The sequence below is a fragment of the Triturus cristatus genome, chromosome 7, assembly GCF_964204655.1.
Source record: "Triturus cristatus chromosome 7, aTriCri1.1, whole genome shotgun sequence".
In the NCBI taxonomy this organism is placed as follows: domain Eukaryota; kingdom Metazoa; phylum Chordata; class Amphibia; order Caudata; family Salamandridae; genus Triturus; species Triturus cristatus.
Genome location: NC_140590.1, coordinates 1,823,817,311 through 1,823,838,461, shown reverse-complemented (window position 1 = coordinate 1,823,838,461; position 21,151 = coordinate 1,823,817,311). Strand labels below are relative to the sequence as shown.

The following is a 21,151-nucleotide window of genomic DNA, read 5'->3' as shown; positions in this document are numbered from 1 at the left end:
TATATGAGATGCGAGGGGCAGAAAACTTTCCATAGCAACAGGGCTATGAATCACTTGCATGAAGACAGAGAAGCCTGGCCTTTTGCTTGGTAACTGGAGGAATGTTTACTTAAACTACTAGGCAAGAATGCATCGGCTGAAGAGCAAAATAGATAATTCGAAGGTGAAATACAACTTCTTGGCAGACAGGCGAAAACTGGCCGAGGCAGGCACCGTTAGCTGCACAGAGAGTAGGACAAAGTTCATGGATACAGATGCGAGCTCAAGCTGAAGCTGTCAGAGACAAAGAGCAGGGAAAGGCTTTGAGGACAGAATCGGGCCTACTCGCCTGAACTGTAAAAATGGAGTAACTTGGCCATATAAAGTCGGTGGCCTTTTATACTTAGGAATCGAATATCCAGCCCATTGATGGCGGATCTGACAGAGAACATGTTGACGGTAGACACACATATGTTTGCGTCTTAGAAACTGGAACTGGAGGGAACATACATGTACTTGTAACATGCATATAGAACCGTTGGGGTCCAAGATAGGGGACATAACTGACCAGGAAAATCCACATTTCCACACTTGAAGATCAGGGCATGTATATCTCAGTACATTGCTAAAGCAAACCTCCCTTCTCATGTCCTGTTGGACCTTTTATTGCAACCATTCTTGCACCTTCAATTATTTTATTTGTATTTGTAAGATATTGAACAATTCCATGGAGTTAGTGATTATAGCCAGTTCTTCAGACTGTTTAGCCTTCAATTGTCGAATCAGAGGTGGTTCTAACTCAGTAATCTATTCTTATGGGTAATAATCTCTTGCTAAGGCATCTGACGTATCGTTTTGAGTCTCAGGGCAATGTGTTATTGAGATAGTGCAGTCAGAGAAAAATAAGGACTATCGTACCTGTTGAGTTGTTAAGGCTTGTGCAGATGTATGGAATTTCAAATTCCTGTAGTCTGAACAAATTTCAATGGTTTGTCTGGCCCTATCAAATAATGGCACCATTCGTCTAAGGCTCTTTTAATGGCTAAGAGTTCCTTGTCTGAAATATTATAATTCAGTTCAAAAGGTCTAAACGCATGAGAGTAGAAGGCCACAGGGTGTACTTGACTTGTCTTTAGATGCCTGTGGGATAGGACCTATCCCACTTCATGATGTGAATAGGTAGGTTCCAAAACAGAGGGTAGTTTTGCAACAGGGAGACGCACAACAGGGGCTTACACAAATCATGCATGCAATTGAGTGAGAGCTGCTTTATCTTCTGAGGTCCACTTAAAGGACATGCCTTTACACAGCAGATGGGTCATGGGATATACTATGGAGGAAAAGGACCTGATTTAGATGTTGGTGGTATGGATATTCCATCGCAATGAAGATGGATTATCCATACTTCTAGGACTGTGCTCCTCCGGCCATAGCTATATGTGGGTGGTCATCTGTTTTCATCCCGGAGGAAACTAATTTGTCTCCGCTGTGATTAAACCCCTTCAACAGCCCTATGGAGTAAGGCTCATCGGAGGCAGACCTTTAACTCCACCCACCAAATTTAATGGGCCGCCTCAGAGGTTAGTTTTCACTGCCTGTCACCCCCAGGAAAATTCTGGTGGAAATAGGCACAGAAAGCTGCTAAATGCTCCCCCTACGAATGAATGAATGAATGAAATTAAATTTATAACGCGCTAGACTCAGCCCAAAGGGCATCAAGGCGCCTAACATAATAACTAGAATAGTGCTGCAATGTTAGTGATATGCTTTCCTAAAGAGCCAGGTCTTAAGGGCTCCCTTAAAGAGGGGTAAGGATGAGATGGCCTTAAGCTCAAGGGGAAGTGCGTTCCACAGACGCGGAGCAGCCGATGCAAAGGCTCTCGCTCCCCATCTTGTCTTCTTGGTGGGGGGAATAACAAGAAGATTCTGTTGTGCAGATCTGAGACATCTGCCAGGCACATATCGGAACAGCAAAGATCCTAATCCATCCGTCGATCCGGCCATGAGTGCCTTGTGGACTAGACAAACAATTTTAAAAGAAATGCGATGTTCAATGGGCAACCAGTGAAGATTCTTCCTAGCCAGAGTGGCGGAGGCTGAACTTGGAAGGTCCAGAACAAATCTTGCTGCTGCATTCTGAGTTACTTGTAGACGCAGCAGCAATCCCTTGTTGATCTGAGTGTATAGTGCGTTACAATAATCTAAACGAGACCCAATCAATGCTACAACTGTTTGTTTTCTTGCTTGTGGGGATAGGTAGTGAACTATTCTACGGAGGATTTTTAGAACTCCCCAACAGGTAGCTACAGTTCTATTTATCTGGAGGTTCATGGCCAACTCTGTGTCAAAGATGACCCCCAGATTCTTTGCCGACTGTGAGGGGGTTGGACAGGTCCCCAATGATGGCGGCCACCATTCATTCTACCATGTGAGATAATTCACAGTGTGATAGGAGCATTTCCTGTTGTAGTTTTAAAAACAATCCTGCTTCAGCATTTTCTTTTTGAAAATAACAAAGAAAACAGTTTGATGGATTGCTCTGTCAATTTTACGGAGCCATGCTCCAAACTTGAAAAAGCATTGAAAGATTCCTGCCAATGCATTAGAAATTACTTGGCGGTCATTGCTAAATTTGGCGGGCAAAGTAGTCTTCGTCTGGTGGATGTTAAATCCTCTGCTAGACCAGCGGCCATTAATCTATCCCAAAATTATAAATTGGGCCCAAAGTCTCTAATGAAAAGTTTGTGAATACTAAAATGGTTTGCAAACCCTTTGCTAATTTGTGAAGGTCATTGTACTATCGATTTTACCTTGTTATCATTCAATCTGATTGCATTTGTACTGATGACTTAGCCTAAAAATCCATCTGAATTACATGAATGTGTAATATTTCTAATTTTGCAAAGAAACAATTTATTTCTAATATCTCAACTAGCACTTCCACATGATCCACGCGTTCCTGCATGGACTTGGAATAAATAAGGATATCGTTTATAAAGATGATACAGAAGACGTCTAAATAGCCTCTTAGAGATCCAATTTCTTGAATATGAATGTTCTCTTAATTTGATCCAGAAGTACTGGTATCAAAAGCAATGAGTAACGATTTTTGACTGTTACTCTGCTTATTGCTCTGTAATCAATACAAACTTGCAGTTCTTCTCTATTCTTGGGTACAAAGAAAAGAGGATAGTAAAAGGATGACTGAGAGGGCCAGATGTAGCCAGTGGCTACGTTCTGCTTAAGATAGGTCTTTAGATGTGGGTTTTAGGTTGGCTCACCAGGGTATATCCGACTTTAGGGTATCGTGCCCTGGTAATAAATCTATGTTGCAGTCGTAATTGCGTTGTTGGAGAAGTTCACTGATCTTTCACTTAACATAAACACCCTGATAATCTGGATAACATTCTGGTAGGGTTACAACACAACACACCTGAGTATGTTCACTTACGTGAGTCATTTTGGTGGACCTTCAGTTTCATTAGACAAAGCAATATCAGGGAAGCAATTTTTGTTACAGACGTTTGTTTGTAACGACCTATGAGCATATGGCCCAATATAGCAACATTTTATGGATTGTTAATAATGGTGTCCCTCAGCTGAGTTTGAATTGTGGTGCATCAATAAGGTCAAATCAGATGTGTTTGAGAAATTTCATACCTACTTTTATAAGCATGTTTTCAGTATGGTAGTGCAGAGATCTTGACATTAGGGCAAAGCCATCACTGCCTTAACAGGCTCAGGAATATCTTTCTTAATACAGAGAATTTATGGTTTTCAGGCCTATTCTTCATCTATAAAGTGTCCTGTGACTCCAGAATCCAATAAGGCAGGAACCTTCACTTGTCTGACAGTAGTTAAAATATAGACAGCTATAATAGTCAAACGTGCCACAGAGCTCTGGAGGGTATTTGCCAAATAGGCTGAAGATGCAGAAAGCAATAATCTTGGACAGGGGACTTATGATGAGTCTGAGAGAAGTTGTTTTCTGACTCTGGTCCATCATTGGGCCTGCTCGTTATCACTATAGTCTGATTCTTCATTGTTGGTTTAATTTCTGCTGCCTTACCTCTTGCGCTACAATCCCTAATAAAGTGACTGCAATGACTACAATACATGCAGAGCTTAAGCTTCCTTCTCTTTTCCCTCTTTTCAAGTGACAGAGGTCCTCTCATACTGTTCATTTGCATAGATCCTACTACGTTTGATTTATTTGCATCATCAGTTAGATGTTTGCTAGGTCAAACAATAATATTACACTTACAGTTTCTTCTCTTAGAATCAATGATCTGGTTCTGCAGTCAGTTCTATCAATTCTTCTCAAAAACATCATAAAGGTTTCTACCTGAGCCACAGCATGTTTTTTTCTCCTCTGAGACCTTGATAAAAGAAGGATGCTCGCTTTTCAACTGGCCACAATATGTCTGCTGAAGTTGGGTACGTGCGTTAGTAGGTCTTGAGATCCTTTTCTCAGAGTCAGTAACTCTTTATTCAGAGACAAGGAATGAGTTTTCCTATCAAATAACCTTTACATTTCACATCAAAAAATTCTTGAATATGTACAAGATTAGATCATTCTTTTCGATGAAGGGTATTGACCAGCTACCATCTGTTAAGACTCTGGCACTAATCTGTGATCTTTATCTGGGAGGAGCGACGCATACATGCCAAGAGATTTATCTGTCTTCACGACCTCCCTGGACCAGCCTAGCATAACTACACATTAGCCGTTACAAGGAATGTAGGGAAAAGTGGGTAAGAAAACAAGGAGAAGAAAGAAGAGCGAAGAGTGCTAAGTCCTGCTATTCCTAAGTGGAGAATGAGGTATTGTCTCCTTTGGGACTTGCGAGTGCTTGTTGTCACTGCAATTTATAAAAATACGTTAACACCTGAGCACCTGTGGAGTGAGTCCCACAGCCACCTATTCTTGACCAACTATTCCTATTTGTTGACCTAACTTCCAATCCCCCCCTTTACTGCATTAATTTCTGTGTCGATGTTGGATCAGGTACTCAGTTTGTTCTGAAAGAGATCACAAAACAATTAAGAACTTGCACTACTCTCCCTTAAAAGCCAAATTAGATGTTCCCCTTTTCCTCACACTGCGATCCCAGACACTCGTTCTCTCTTTGAGGGTTTTTTAACTACAATCCTTAGTGTTATGTCACATTTTAAGTTTCAGGCAGTTCCTGGACAGCTTGCACACTGAACTATAACATCACACGGTACTGTGACCCTGCTTGCAGTGGAATACTTGTGTTCTACAACTGTTCTGTAGTTTGCTAGTTTCCTCTATGGCTCACTTGACTTTTAATCCTTATCCATGTCTTTTCGTTCTACAGGGCTCCTGAACTCTCTGATCCCTTCGGACCAAGTTGACGGTAAATTAAAATCTTCTAATCAAATGAGCATGCTAATAAGCGTCTGCGCCGTACCTTCTGCAAGTGACTACAAGTTCCTACTGTAGTGTCTGGAGGGATTTAGGGTGCCCTCATCTAGATGTCTGCTGTGTCTGCTGACTGCATGGTTCCTTCCCAAAGGAGAGAAAATAAAGCTTGTCTTGGTTTGCTTGTTGGGAAACGTGGCTGTTTTGCATTGGAAATGTAATTTACTTTGGTTGATAAAGATTGTGAATTCCTCGTGGGCAGCTACATTTATTTGTGGTGGCTGAACCACGTGAATCGGAACTAAGAGTTACACAAGAGAGTGAGCAGAGTAGAATTAGGCAGAAGCCCCCACGTAGGGTAGAAGAGTGTCCTGAATTTGGTGAAGGGTAGTTTAATTCCCTGACCCAGGAAGCAGAGGAGGTTGGTTCCAGGGTTTTAGGGTAACTCCTCTATCAGATTTTGCCTTCCCCTTTTGTGACAACCCTGCTACTGTATACACAGTACCCACACATTTTCTCAGTTCTTGGTTCTCCTGCCTGGAGGCTTGGTCCTCTTATTGCAAGGCTGTAATTATTTCTAAAATAGTGGTTAAAACCCTGTTGGTGTTCATTACTCAGGTTAGTAGTAACTAGGTTTTGGCTATCTGTCAGGTTCCTATTAAGACAGGTTTCAACCATTAGAGGTAATGGATGCACTAACCTGTCGTCCACTGACCCAGTAGGAGCGATGAACAAAAATATTGTCACCTCTGCCCAGCTGCTTTATCTAGGATGGATGCTCATGGGCTCTAAATCCCAAAAGAACACCGAGGGTTTGGGGAAAGAAATAGGGCCGTGTGTGACTTGTGCAATAGAGCATTGCCTCAACTCTGTCCGTCTTTGGTGGGCCTCTGGCTCTATGCCAGGTAACCATCGGAAGAGCCCTCTCTTCCAGTTTAATCTTTCTCAATTGTCTGCAACAAAAAGTGGCATTGTCAGAACAGCCCCACAGACTCTAAAATGCAACAGCTGTACAATCTAATAGCATTACTTCAACATTCTCATTGAGCTCACCTTTTAAATAGTTTTCTCATTGATTCAAGGTTACCTCCATGTCCCTTTGAATTGAGGGTTCTGAGTTTGTGAATTATTAAGATTTTCAAACCTTTTTCCACTCAAGTTCGCTGCTCTATACTGCGGCTTTCTCTCACACTGTCTTTATCTTAAAAAACAGAGCAGCTCTAGGGCCGAAGTCACAACTGAATGTCTTGGATCCTTCTACCAAACTGAGCATTAAGTTCTCGATTTCTACAATGTAGTTGGCAAATGCTTGCTTGTTTTAGTCTTGGGCTATTTCTCGTGCATGCCTTAAAATAAGAATCCTTACTTGTTTTTTTATTATTATATTTCAGATTGCAGCCAATCCAGAGACGTTGACGAAGGAAGCAGGAATCGATCAGGAAGATTCCAACAGAAGCAGACAGAATTAAAATCAGGTAGGTGCATAGTGACGTTGGGCAGGCAACACTTTTCTTCACAAACACTGATTGCCAAACAACCGTGTTCGAATTAACATCTTGTCCTCAAGATGGGTGCCAAGATTTCCTGGATAATCTAGAATGTTCTGGAATGTTTCAGACTGTTTCAGGTCACCTGGAGAGTGCAGCTTTTTCCACATTCCTTCCAGCACGCATCATGAAGTCAAATGTGGCTCAAGTAGCACAGTTTGTAACAAGTTAACGTTCTCATATTGATCATATCATAAACATAGGTTCGAGGCATATGAGCTGCAGATTACACACTGTGCATAGATCGCCATCTGGTGTTGGGTCCGGATGTTTGCAGTTGTTTTTCCTCTTGGAAAGTCTTTGGATGTCACGAGGTATGTGACTCCTCCTTTGCATCGTATTGCGCATGGGCTTCGGCTCCATCCTCAGATTGTATTTTTCCGCCATCGGGCTCGGATGTGTTCTTCGCGCTCTGTTTCCAAACCGTTTTCAGTTCTTCTGATCGGCGCGCAATCCTTCCCTTTCCGCTGTATTGTTTCGATCGCGATCTCCACACTTGACGCGACTGTCCTTCGAAGTCTTCGATTCCGGTCATCGACGAAGGCCTTCGGGCCTACCTGGGCTCCGGTCCTGGCTGATGGAAAGGACTCCATTTAAGAAGTGCCCTCGATGTGGGTCGAAGATTCCCCACACTGATGTCCATGAGGTGTGCTACCTCTGCCTCTACCCAGAACACGGGGCGAGAGACTGTCCGGCTTGCAAATCCTTCTGTTCGAAGAAGACTATTCGGGACCGACGAGCGAGGAGAACAATGGCACACTCGTCAACTGCAATCCCAGACGACATCTTCGGAGAAGGCGTCGATAATCCGGGGGAGCAGCACACCGAAGAGGGCCTAGTCAGCGCCTCCGCAGCCGACGATTCAGATGTCGAGAACATCACTCCGGCACAGAGGGGCGTGAGTACTAACATCGACCCCCACCCTCGACGGCATCTAAAAAGGCTTCGGTCACGCCTTCGCCCTCGGGCCTAGGCACGGCCAAAGACTCTGCTTCCCATACCTCGCTTTCGATCCCGGTTAAGAAGCCCATCAAGCCTTCCGGCAGCTCGGGTTCGAGCCAGCCTACCGTCGGTGCCGAAAAACACTCCTCGTCACCAGCACCGAAAAAGAAGATGACCTCCTCCTCTGCGCCAAGCTCCACACCGAAGCACTCGGCGCCGAAGACTGGCACTAGCTCCTCGGTACCGACACCATCCCCGGAGCCGAGCAAAAAACCAAAGGCCCTCGACACCCACACCTCGAAGCCGAAAGTCATCTCGGAACCGAGGAAATAACCAGACATTTCTAAACCACACGGTTCAAAACATCGAACCGATACCGACAGGAAGCTTAAACAAGCATTTGCAATGCAATAGGTCTCGCATTTACGCGAGTTTGAGCTATTGACATTGCAAATAACAATGCCTTTTATTTTTGTTTTCGTTTTTAAAACATAAATAAAAGGCATGGTCATTTACAATGCCAATAGCTTAAACTTGTGTAACTGCGAGACCTATTACACTGCAAATGCTTGTTATATTTGTGTATTAATGCTATCTTAAAAAAACAAGCTGTGCACACCCTAAGAGCCATAGGTACACTGAATTCTAAAGTCAATCCCTGATCACTTGTATCTCCTACAACCAAGCCCTAAAAACCTAAAACATCCCTCTAAACGCCCTATACACTGTTCCCTAAACACACAGTATGCATAGTAATTACTACACACAGTAACTCACCTCACTGTAGTTGTAAGTGTGTTGTTCCGCTTCCGCTGTAAGGCCAAGAGCACTGGTGGTGCCATTGTAAGGGTGCCTCACTGGGGGGATGAGTGCTATGGCCATCCACATTCAAACAATTACTCAAGCAGCAGACCAGCAGTATGTCCAGTTCTGAACCTTACCCACTCTGGGAGACCCAAGTAAAAAACTGTGGCTGTAATCTGAGTGTAATATCATTTATAATATGACACCTGAGGTGGAATAGTTTTAATAGAAAGAGGCTGCTCTAGCAGGCTGCGGAAACCTGAGGTTGCACTGGTGATGTATTATTATGCCAAATTCTGGTCTTGGGAGATTGCCCTAAATCATGGATTCACGGATTGCGGCAACACCTTTGCAACCACAGCTTCACTAAACAATATACGATCCACCTGTGGAGAGACGGGCAGGTGAAACTTCTAGGACTGAATTCAAGTTTTCTGATATGATCCAGGGCTTGTACCAGGCATTGAGCATTTCCCTGGGAGGCTGGAAGGGTGGGGGATGGTTTTGTTACTTGGGGCCTGTTTTGCAGCGGTGCTGCAACATCGGCCACCTGTATTAAAAGCAGCAAGCGTTTCCAGCGGGAGACGACCTTTACATCGCGGTCATCACACCGCAATGCCATTACAACACGGTTGTTACAACAACCGTGTTGTTACCACGCAAAGCCATTACTACGCAAGTCATTACATCGACTTGCAGTAGATGGCGCGCTAACATTAGGAATAGTATAGATTACTATTCCAACACCTTCCCTACTGTTACTTAGGCTGGAGTTGGAATAGTAAATTATACATTTCTAATGTCAGCGCGCCATCTACTGCAAGTCGATGTAATGACTTGCGTAGTAATGGTTTTGCGTGGTAACAATGTGGTCGTTGTAACAACCGCATTGTGATGACACGCGATGTAATGCCTTGCGTTGTAACAAGTCATATTCGTTTCCAGCCTCCAGGGGCAGGCTGTGCTTCCCCAGGGGCTGGTCCCAGAAAATTACCAGGGCTGCTTTGGGTGGGTAGTTAGTCCAGCCCCGATATTATTTACAGGTTTACTCTCTTCCACAGCCTCTGTTCTTTAACAGTGAGGTACCTTCAAGAACTCCGACACAAAGTACAACACCTGCCCTTTCTTTAGTCGATCATACCTCTGGAATCACAACACTGCCCACAAGGAAATAGGTCCCCTTTTAAACACTACTGAAAGACATTCCACTCTTGCACGTGGGCGAGTGGGCTACATACTGATGAAAGAGCCTGGCCTCAGAGGCTTGTGTGGAAGTCCAAGGGGAATTCAAATACTGAGCACAACCACAGCACTGAAGAAGCACTGAGATACCATTCCGGGGGAATGCAAGCGCGCATCTACCAATCCTGCAGACCCAGGACTCTGGTAGCAGGCTCTCTCTCTCTTTGTGTTTGTTGAATCAGAGAGAAGTGAAGCAAGCTTTCACCAGTCTCACTCTTTGATATTTGTTAGTAATGGAAGTGTGCACCGCCCGCAGGACACAAGTCGAGTCCCCCCTACCTCTTAAGAGAGGGGACTCTTGTTCCTCCTACCCAAGACACAGGAGGCTGAGAGGTGGTAGCCTGTACCCCAGCACTGTAGCTGCTGCATTTATAAATCCTGTAAGCAAGTAACCTCGTCTCCGGGTGCATGAACATCAGGTTTGACAGCTAAAAGCTACAAGGAAGCAGGCGAAGCTGCATAAAAGGGAAAGCGTACATAAGAGCCACTGAAAGGGTAAAGTTATGGAACATTATATTTTTATATTAATAGGAAACCAAACGTGCTAATAGAAGTGGAAAACACAGAGAACGGGGGAATGCATGCACTCTAATCAAGTCCTTTTAGAAAACAAACAAAAAGTTGCCGAAAAGACACTCGAGGAGGGATAAAAGGAGCGGACCAGGGAGATAGTAAACACGCTATGCTCCCACTGGAGGGCCAAAGTCTAGCTGGAAGGGCTAAAACGAATAAAACCATTGTATAACAAGCTAGAAAGTAAGACAAAATAAAACGGTAATGAAAAGCAATGAGCGGAGTTAGCCCCAGGTCAGATAGGGACATGTCCCAAACAAGTATTTCACAATCAGAGAGCTGCAATTTGTGACAGGCTTCGACCTAAAACAAAAGAAGGAACTAGGTCACTAAGGTGAGAAACATGAATTATTATTCTGAAGTTGAAACAAAGTCCGGGTGCCCCGTTTTCAGTTTGGAAAACATTCAGTCGTAAGCCAGCACATCAAACTAGTGCATAACATGTATTCATGTATTCTCTTTCATTGCTTCAAATGTTGTGACCCACAGCCAGACACGCTTACGTGGAGAGAGCACCTTTCGGGAGCCCAGTTTCCACAGATAAATACAAGAACAGGGACAATAAAGCGCCGATTGCTGCGTAAAACAAACACTATTAAATGTAAATAAAACGTGGCGAAAAAAAAGCAGCCCATTTAAGACTCGCCAGCTTGGTTAACCGAGGATCGTTGGTCGGATAAACTACTAGACGTCTGTGGCTCCTATGTAAAACGGTATTTTTAACTTAAGGTATATTCATACATCAATTCAGTTCTTCTCTCAGACTGTCCAAACTACCTGCATGTAATGTGGTTTATATGATTACCTCCTACGATCAGAATAAATCAACGAAATATTTTCACCCACAACGCTCCCATTTCGAGTTCCCATGAGGCACAGGGTCAGACTGATTTGCATATGGCCATGTCTGAACTGGGGTGGCAGAGTGGGCTAAAGAACGGTGATGGATCAAACCCAGATCTGTTGACTGGGTGTGAGTGTTTGATTGGTCCTGATGCTCCGTCCATCACCACCCCCTTTTGTACCGCTTTGTTTGCCATAAGTTGGCAGGGTATGCTCAGACGTGAGTCCCTTGCTCACTTTGCCACTGGATTCAAGCAAGCCTGGCTGAAGACGGCTGAAATGCCAGAAACCGGTCCTAGGAAGCTTGTTTCCGGTCCAGGGAAGGCATGGCTTGGCAGTTCGAGCTGGACTGTTCCTCTGAGGCACAGGGTCAGACTGATTTGCATATGGCCATGTCTCAACTGGGGTGGCAGAGTGGGCTAAAGAACGGTGATGGATCAAACCCAGATCTGTTGACTGGGTGTGAGTGTTTGATTGGTTCTGATGCTCCGTCCATCACCACCGCTTTTGTACCGCTTTGTTCGCCATAAGTTGGCAGGGTATGCAGAGACGTGAGTCCCTTGCTCACTTTGCCACTGGATTCAAGCAAGCCTGGCTGAAGACGGCTGAAATGCCAGAAACCGGTCCTAGAAAGCTTGTTTCCGGTCCAGGGAAGGCATGGCTTGGCAGTTCGGGCTGGACTGTTCCCATGAGGCACAGGGTCAGACTGATTTGCATATGGCCATGTCTGAACTGGGGTTGCAGAGTGGTCTAAAGAACGGTGATGGATCAAACCCAGATCTGTTGACTGGGTGTGAGTGTTTGATTGGTTCTGATGCTCCGTCCATCACCACCCCCTTTTGTACCGCTTTGTTTGCCATAAGTTGGCAGGGTATGCTCAGACGTGAGTCCCTTGCTCACTTTGCCACTGGATTCAAGCAAGCCTGGCTGAAGACGGCTGAAATGCCAGAAACCGGTCCTAGGAAGCTTGTTTCCGGTCCAGGGAAGGCATGGCTTGGCAGTTCGGGCTGGACTGTTCCCATGAGGCACAGGGTCAGACTGATTTGCATATGGCCATGTCTGAACTGGGGTGGCAGAGTGGGCTAAAGAAGGGTGATGGATCAAACCCAGATCTGTTGACTGGGTGTGAGTGTTTGATTGGTTCTGATGCTCCGTCCATCACCACCCCCTTTTGTACCATAAAGGAGTTATCAAGCACGCACCGGAGGTCTTTAAAGACCCGGTCAGAGCCAGGGCCATCAACCCTCGCATCGAGGAAAAGTATAAGGCCGCCCCTACAGACCCCACATACATCAGAGGGCCACACCACTAGACTCCCTAGTAGTCTCCGATGCGAGAAACCTTGCAAACTCCCAGGCATCAGGTGAGGCTCCACCACCCGATAAGGAGGTCAAACTCCTGGAGGACTCTGGCAAGCGAACTGCATCCCAGGCTGCCAACATATGGCGCATTGCAAACACCCAAGCGCTTTTAGCAAGATATGAAAGGGCACATTATGATGAACTGGAAGCCATAATGCAACACCTCCCTGACAAATACAATCCAGGAGGGTAAAGTAATCACCAATACCTCCATTCGTCGTTCAGGGAGGAGCCTAGCCGGCAACAGAGATGGCCGCCTGAGCCCTCGGCTCCGCCGACTCGTCCGCTTCCCTCCCGTACCGCTTCCTCTCCTGCTTGCTGAATTGTGCCTGTTGTGCGGTAACGGGTCGGGGAGGCGACGCTGTCTCCGATGGTGGGCTCCCCGTCGTCCCTCCTACACCGGGGGTGAAGAAACGCCCTGAATCCCGCAGACGCCTACGGAGTGGGTCCGGTCCTTTGTTCTCGGCGGTGTCCGGCTGGAGGGCAACAACAGCGGCCATTACGGGAGAATCTGAAATCGCCGGCGAGACGCGGCAGGCCACCGAGATCCCCAGAAGTGGCGCAACAGTTTCTATCGGAGTCTCGCCGCTACGCTGCTTTACCACCACCGATGCAACAAATGTATCCCCCCTGTTGGAAGTTTCTCCTTGATCTCTCGCTACGAAGTGTACTGGAAGGGGCCATTTGTATTGAGTGATCGGCGCTTATACACGGCGCCTGGTTGGACCGTCACTGTGCTGTCCCTGTGCGTGGCGCCGGACTGGAGGTTGCTGCCCTGTCCCTGTGGTTTGGCGCTGCCCTTCAGGGAGCTGACCTACTAAACGACGCCTGGACATGTATGCTAAAGACCGGGCTCGAGGGTCGCCACACACTTGCGGATTCCGGGGACAGGGAGCTGGCATCTCTTCCTCTCACGCTATGCCCGTGAGCATCGGCGACGTCCTGGAAGCTTTGGCTGCTATGCGAGCTGCTTTTTGCTCCCACGCCCGTGACCTGGAGCGCCGGCTGGACGACGCTGCGCCCGCTCTCTCCTCGGCTGACCGGACGGGCGGCTGTGCCCGGAGCGGATCGCCGAGCCCAGGACTCGGCAGTCGTGTGCTGCCTCTCCGGGGAGACGTGGAGGACCTGATTGTGAGTGAACTTAACATCCCCGCCGCTCGGACTGTCGCAACTATGGAGGACACAGTGCACTCTGTATTTGGACGGAACCTAGAGGTTCCCCGTCGGATGCCAGGACTACCATCGCCAGCGCGTATTGCTGACCAGATCGCTCTACTTGGTTTGAACATGTTGCCCGGGAGTGAGTTGCCCAATTTTGGTGGACTATCACTGTACGCCTACCCGTACTGCACTCTTGGGGATAACACTGTCCTGCTTTGGAGGGCGATTACTGGCTGTTGCCATCTCTCTGGGTGTTCACATCGTATGCTCATCCTACTCTACGGGGCTACGCCGCAACTGCACTTTGCTGGCGCACTGGAACGTAGGGGTCAGGGTTGAGTTTGTCTTCTTCTTGCCCTGATACCGGTAACTACATTCCTGGGACTGTGCTGGACTGACGAGAACGCTGGACTTTGGGTATGGTTTGCATGGGGGTCCGGGAGGTGATGGCCGGATACACTTCTTTTGAATTTTTTCCTTTGTTCTCTTGGGTTGGCCCTCCTCCGTTGACAAATGCTTTGCACCGTTCTTGTGGGTGGGGCAGCTGGGGAACTTGTTTTCTCTGAGTGACCGGGACATGTATCGGTGGTGCTAGAAGACTATTGCGGGGGCTTACGCTTATCAATCATGGCTTGAAGATTCTTTGTTGATATTTTGGATGTTTCGGTTGGGTGTTGCTGCCTTACTTACCCTGTACGCTGCTGCTGTGACTCCAGTTTTTTCATCACATCGGGCATGCTATTACTATCGGGTGTCAGACTACTGTTGCTATTATGGGTGCGAGATGGCGGGGCTGGGGGACGAATAGTGGGCTCCTCCCCACCTTTCTTAATTTCATGAGAGTTTTCGGATTCTCTCTTTTTCTTACTTTCTATATTTCGGGACTCCTTTTCTTGGGCGACAGGCACACTGCTAGGGGGGGATAGGCCGTAGCCAGCTGCAGGGGTGCAGGGTGGGGGGTACTTGGGGGGTGGGGTTGCTTTCTTTTTTTTTTGTTTTTCTTTTTTGTTCTATGGGCCTTCTATTCTTTGTCCTTTTTCCTTCCTTGGGGTTCAGACGTTCCTTTCTGGGTGCCATGCAGCGACTCTGGTGTTTTCTACTGCTATAAGACTATCTATCCTGATTGTTGAACACCAGTATTGACTTGTTGTGCTACGATATCCTGCTTATGTCTATCCTACAAGGAAAACTTTTAAAACTAGACCTCAGTCCTTCTGTAATGTATCCTCTGTGTTTTTAGTAAGTTGTAATGTACCGTATGTGTGAGCCCCCCGGGCTCCTTGTTGATTTGTATTTGCCTTTTTTCTATCAATAAAGGTCTTCAAAAAAAAAAAAAAAAAAAAAAAAAAAATACCTCCATTCGTTGCACCCTCGATGTAGCTGACACCGCTTCTAGGGCCATTAATACCAGCGTCCTCCTGCGTAGGCATGCCTGGCTACGGATTTCAGGGTTCAAAACCAAGGTGCAGAGTTCCACCCTCAACCACCCCTTTGACGAGCAACATCTGTATGGCCCCAACGTCGATGTTGTCCTTGAAAAAATGAAAAAGGACACTGACACGGCAAAATCTATGGGAGCCTTGCAGTCACAACTTCCCAGGTGCTCCTTTCGCCGATCTTCCTTTAGAACCAACTCCAGAGGCTACTCCTCCGACAGCGCCTCCACTTCCTATAAGGCCCCTACCCAATCCACCTTCACTAGGGGTTACCAGAGAGGTGGCTACAGAGGTAACAACAATAAAGGCAGAGGCAAAACTAACACCTCCCGCTCTGCCTCCACCCCTACCCAATGACCTCCCTCCACTCCCCCCAGACCATCCCACTCCGGTCGGGGGCAGACTCCACAATTTCCTTCCTGTCTGGACTACCATCACCTCAGACAAATGGGTAACACAGATTCGGTCAGGCTACTGCCTCGAACTAACATCTACCCCCCCAAACATTCCACCCAAACAGCACCCAATGTCACAGGCACATTTGTCACTTATAAAGCAGGAGGTACTCTCCCTCCTACAAAAGAGTGCAATAAAACCAGTTCCTGCCCACCAACAAAATATAGGAGTGTACTCCCTATATTTTCTCATACCAAAAAGGGACGACACTCTCAGGCCCATCCTGGACCTCAGACCCCTAAACCACTACATACACTCAGACCATTTCCACATGGTCACACTACAGCAGGTACTTCCCCTACTCTCCCAGTACGACTTCCTTGCCACCCTAGATCTCAAGGACGCCTATTTCCACATTCCCGTTCACAAAGCTCACAGAAAGTTTCTCAGGTTTGTAGTGGACGATCAACACTATCAATCCAAAGTGCTCCCATTCGGAGTCATCACAGCACTGCGAGTGTTTACCAAGTGCCTAGCGGTAGTGGCAGCACACCTGCGAAGACAACACATCCACGTCTTCCCATACCTAGACGACTGGCAAATAAAAGCCAGCTCATACAACCAGTGTGTACAACACACTCACGCCACTATCCAACTACTTCACGAACTGGGCTTCACAGTAAACCATACGAAGTCCCATCTGCAACCGTTCCACGTAAAACAATACCTCGGTGCCACCATAGACACCTCAAAAGCGCTAGCCTACCCCAGTCCTGCCAGGATAGCAAGCATTCAGGCTCTACGTGCCAAATTTCAACCGGAACACTCTCTTCCAGCTCGAGTGTTCATGCAACTAATAGGAATGATGGCCTCTTGCATATTCATAGTACCTCACGCAAGACTCCAGATGCGTCCTCTCCAAGAGTGCTTAGCGCGCCATTGGAACCAGGCCCAGGGTCTATTGACAGATCTGGTGTTGGTAGACGGTCATGCCCATCGCTCTCTGCAGTGGTGGACCACCAAAAACCTTTCCAAAGGGCGACCGTTCCTGGAACCGGTTCCTCAGATAGTACTGACAGCGGACGCATCGCTCTCCGGCTGGGGAGCTCACCTACTACATCACACCATGCAGAGCAGGTGGACACCTCAACAAAAGTTACTCCACATCAACCATCTGTAGTTACTAGCCATATTCTTAGCCCTAAAGGCCTTTCAAGCACAAATATCAGGCAAGGCTGTCCTAGTCCGCACGGACAACATGACAGCCATGTACTATATACAAAAACAAGGTGGCACACACTCTCCGCATCTCTCTCAGCTAGCACAGAGCATATGGAGATGGGCCATAGCCCAAAACATCTGTCTCCTAGCCCAACATGTCCTAGGAGTCCAAAACACTATGGCCGATCTGCTGAGCAGACAAACACAACAGATCCATGAGTGGGAACTCCATCCACAAGTTCTTCACCCGTACTTTCAAATGTGGGGACATCCACAGATAGGCCTCTTCGCCACCCACGAAAACACCAAATGCCCAAGCTTCGCTGCCAGGTATCCACACCCATTGTCCAAAGGCAATGCGAAATGGAAAAACTGATCACGCAAATTTGCGTACGCTTTCCCACCTCTCCCACTCATTCCATTAAACTACAACAACACTCCCTCACTCAAATCCTAGTAGTTCCAACTTGGGCCAGACATCCGTGGTACACCACACTGCTGGAACTACCTGTAGTACCGCACCAAAAGTTACACCTCTCTCCACGCCTCTTAACCCAGAACCATGGAGAGATCAGGCACCCGGACCCGGCTCCGCTCAACCTTGCGATCTGAAATCCTAGAATTAGGTTATCTAAATCTTCCCCCAAACTGTATGAACGTAATTAGAGAAGCTAGACGACCTACCACTAGAGCTTGCTATGCAGCCATGTGGAAACGTTTTGTCGTCTTTTGTCACAACAATAACTTCAATCCCCTAGATGTGTCCATTCAACACATCATAGGCTATTTACTACACCTACAAAGATGCAATCTAGCCTACACGTCTATTAGACTGCACCTTGCAGCCATAGCAGCATATCTGCAAAACAGGCAACATCTATCACTCTTTAGAGTACCTGCCATAAAAGCCTTCATGGAAGGCCTCAAAAGAATAATTCCCCCCAGAGTGCTACCCTCACCTGTGTGGAACCTAAACATCGTTCTCACAAGACTAATGGGGCCTCCCTTTGAACCTCTCCACAAATGTGAACTTCAATTCCTAACATGGAAAACTGCCTTTCTTGTAGCCATCACTTCCCTCAGAAGGGTCAGTGAGATACAAGCACTCACCATTCAAGAAGCCTTTCTGCAAATGCACCATAACAAGGTTGTTCTGCGCACTAATCCAAAATTCCTCCCTAAAGTCATTTCTTCTTTTCACCTAAACCAATCTGTGGAACTACCCGTATTCTTCTCGCAGCCACAGACCATTGCAGAAAGAGCTCTCCACACATTAGATGTCAAACGAGCCTTACTCTACTACATCGAGAGAACACAACCCTTTCGTAAGACCAAACAACTGTTCGTGTCTTTCTCACCACCACACAAAGGCAACCCCATCTCCAAATCTGGGATAGCTAGGTGGATTGTTAAATGCATACAAATTTGCTACCAAAAAGCAAAACGAACGCTATCTGTTCCCCCTAAAGCCCACTCTACACGTAAGATAGGGGCTTCCATGGCATTTTTAGGGAACATCCCCTTAGATGATATCTGCAAAGCAGCTACATGGTCTACACCGCACACTTTCCCTAAACACTATTGTGTAGATGTGCAAACTAAGCAACAAGCTAGTGTGGGCCAGGCTGTACTCAAGACATTGTTTCAAGCCACTGCAACAGATACTGGAGGTCGCCGCTAGGAGCGAGTACTGCTATATAATCTATGCACAGTGTGTAATCTGCAGCTCATATGCCTCGAACGGCAAATGCTACTTACCAGTATGCATCTGTTCTTGGCATGTAGAGCTGCAGATCTACACACACCCACCGCCTCCCCGGCTACCTTTATCTGTTCCAGTTTATCTTATTTAGATATAGCACACATGGGCATTTTCATTGCTTATTACTACGCTCCATCATTTCCCTGCTGGCGAAAAACAATCTGAGGATGGAGCCGAAGCCCATGCGCAATACGATCCAAAGGAGGAGTCACATACCTCGTGACTTCCAAAGACTTTCCAAGAGGAAAAACAACTGCAAACATCCGGGCCCAACACCAGATGGCGATTTATGCAGAGTGTGTAGATCTACAGTTCTACATGCCAAGAACAGATGCATACTGGTAAGTAGCATTTGCCTTTAAAGCCAACAGCTCAGATCCTGATGTTGCTGACATTCTGTCATTACTCTGTCACCTTCTCCATGCCAAGACCTTGGGAGTCCAGACTGTACCTATGGACACTGATGATAATCTATGTTTGGGTAACTTTCTAGCTGCTATCAGGACTTTATTGGAGGCTGTAACTGTACGCCCCAATAATATCTGTCCGCTTGGCAGCGGTTTGTGTTTGTTTGGGTGTAACCTTTGAAATTTGAGAATTTGAGGGGCATGGGGAAGGTTTTCCACTGGTTCTGTGACCTCTTTGAACCGTACCCAATCCACTAAGTAAAATACTTGGCCTTGCTGTTGTTTGGAGCCTAACATCTGGTTGACTTTGTATTCCTGTTTCCATTCAATGTCTGTTTGGTCGGTTAGTGTAATCGAATCAGTCTCTGGATCGCAGAACTTGAGCATAGATACATAGAACACTGGATCAAAACAAAGACTGGAAATGAGTTGTAATTTCATTGCCACTGGATTGATTATGTCTCAGAAAGTGAAAGGCCCTAAAAGTGGGCTGTAACTTACGGTTTCCATGCAAGGTTAAATGTTTGGTTGCCAGCCAAACTAGGTCTTCTGTTTTATACTGTGTTCCTTAGAATGCTTTCTATCAGAATATTTCTTAAGTTCTTGTGATGTTCTTGTACTGAAGGTAATGGCGAAGTTCAGGCAATTTAAAGGCCAATGCATTAGGATAAAATCCGTTTATTCACTATGAGGGGCAACAAGTCAGGGTTGAGTGTTCTGTATTGTTGTACACAACATCTGCAATCCACAAGTTTCCTGACCAATTTTCTTCTTGCTGCAGAGCTAAACTATACAAATATTGCCCCAAGGGTTGGTTTAAATGTTCTGTCATTTAGTCTGTTTCTGAGTGACAGCTTGTAGATAAGCGAGCATCGAACTTTGCTGCTAGAAATAGGAAGTAAACTGCATCCCCCAGTCAGAAATGATCCCCTTGGGGATGCCATGTAACATGATGATATGTTGGGAAACATTTTGTGCCAACTCGGGTGCAGTCTGGAGTTTGGGCCCCCATTATAGTTAGATGGCCAATGACCACCAGAATCACGGGATAGCCTTTGCTTGGTGATGGTGGTATGGGAATACTTTGCAGTAGGTAGGCCGGTCTCTGATGGCCAGATTAGACTTGAGCACAGATTGAACAAGGGTCTATATAACGTTCTTCATCGGCTCTCACAATTGGCCCTGTTAGACCTTTCATTGCAACCACTTTTGCACCTTCATTTCTTTTATTTGTACTTGTAAGATATTGAACAGTCACATGGAGTTAGTGATTAGAGCCAGTTCTGCATACTATAAGCATTCTACCATTGAATCAGATGTGGTTCTGGCTCAGTAATCTCTTCTAATTTGGAATAATCTCTTGATAAGGCATCTGATGTATCGTTTTGAGTCTTGGGGCAATGTGTTATTAAGATATTGCTGTCAGAGAAAAATAAGGGCTATTGTAACTGTTGAGATGTTAAGGCCCGTGCAGATGTAGGGAATTTCAAATTCCTGTGGTCTGAACAAATTTAAAAGGTTTGTCTTGCCCATATCAAATAATGGCACCATTCGTTAAAGGCTCTTTTAATGGCTAGGTTTCTTTGTCTGAAATATTATAATTCAGTTCACAAGGTGTAAATGTATGAGAGTAGAAGGCCACAGGGTTGACTTGTCCTGTGTCGAGATGCCTCTGGGATAGCACCTCTCCCACTGCATGATGTGAAGAGGTAGTTTCCAAAACAAATAGTAGTTTTGCACCTAGGTGACGCAGAACAGGAGCTTACACAAATCATGCCTTCAATGGAGTGAGAGCTGCTTTAGCTACTGCGCTCCACTTAAAGGACATGCCTTTACACAGCAGATGGGACATGGGATATACTATGGAGGAAAAGGGCCTGATTTAGATGTTGTTGGTATGGATACTCCATCGCAATTTAGATGGAGTAGCCATACTTCCAGGACTGTGCTCTTCCGGCCATAGTTATATGTGAGTGGATATTTGTTTTAAACACAGCTGAAACTACTGTCTCCACTGTGATTAAATCCCTTCAACAGCCCTATGGAGTAAGGCCCATCGGAGGCAGACCTTTAACTCCGCCCACCTAATTT

At 46.2% G+C, this 21,151-nt stretch overlaps 1 protein-coding gene across 27 annotated transcripts in view; it reads left to right on the top strand.

The window, feature by feature from the left end:
• The window catches only part of LOC146813293 (uncharacterized), a 455,769-nt gene that overhangs the window by 62,347 nt on the left and 372,271 nt on the right, over positions 1 to 21,151 (top strand). For 25 of the 27 annotated variants that reach the window (XM_085620117.1, XM_085620124.1, XM_085620128.1 and 22 more), the window contains exons 3-4: positions 5,322 to 5,360; positions 6,757 to 6,840. The exons of 1 other annotated variant lie outside the window; for it this stretch is intronic. In XM_085620117.1, coding sequence (XP_085476243.1) covers positions 5,322 to 5,360; positions 6,757 to 6,840 — 123 coding nt within the window. The remainder of the gene's footprint in view (positions 1 to 5,321; positions 5,361 to 6,756; positions 6,841 to 21,151) is intronic. One more of the 27 variants, XM_085620133.1, reaches the window with a different exon arrangement.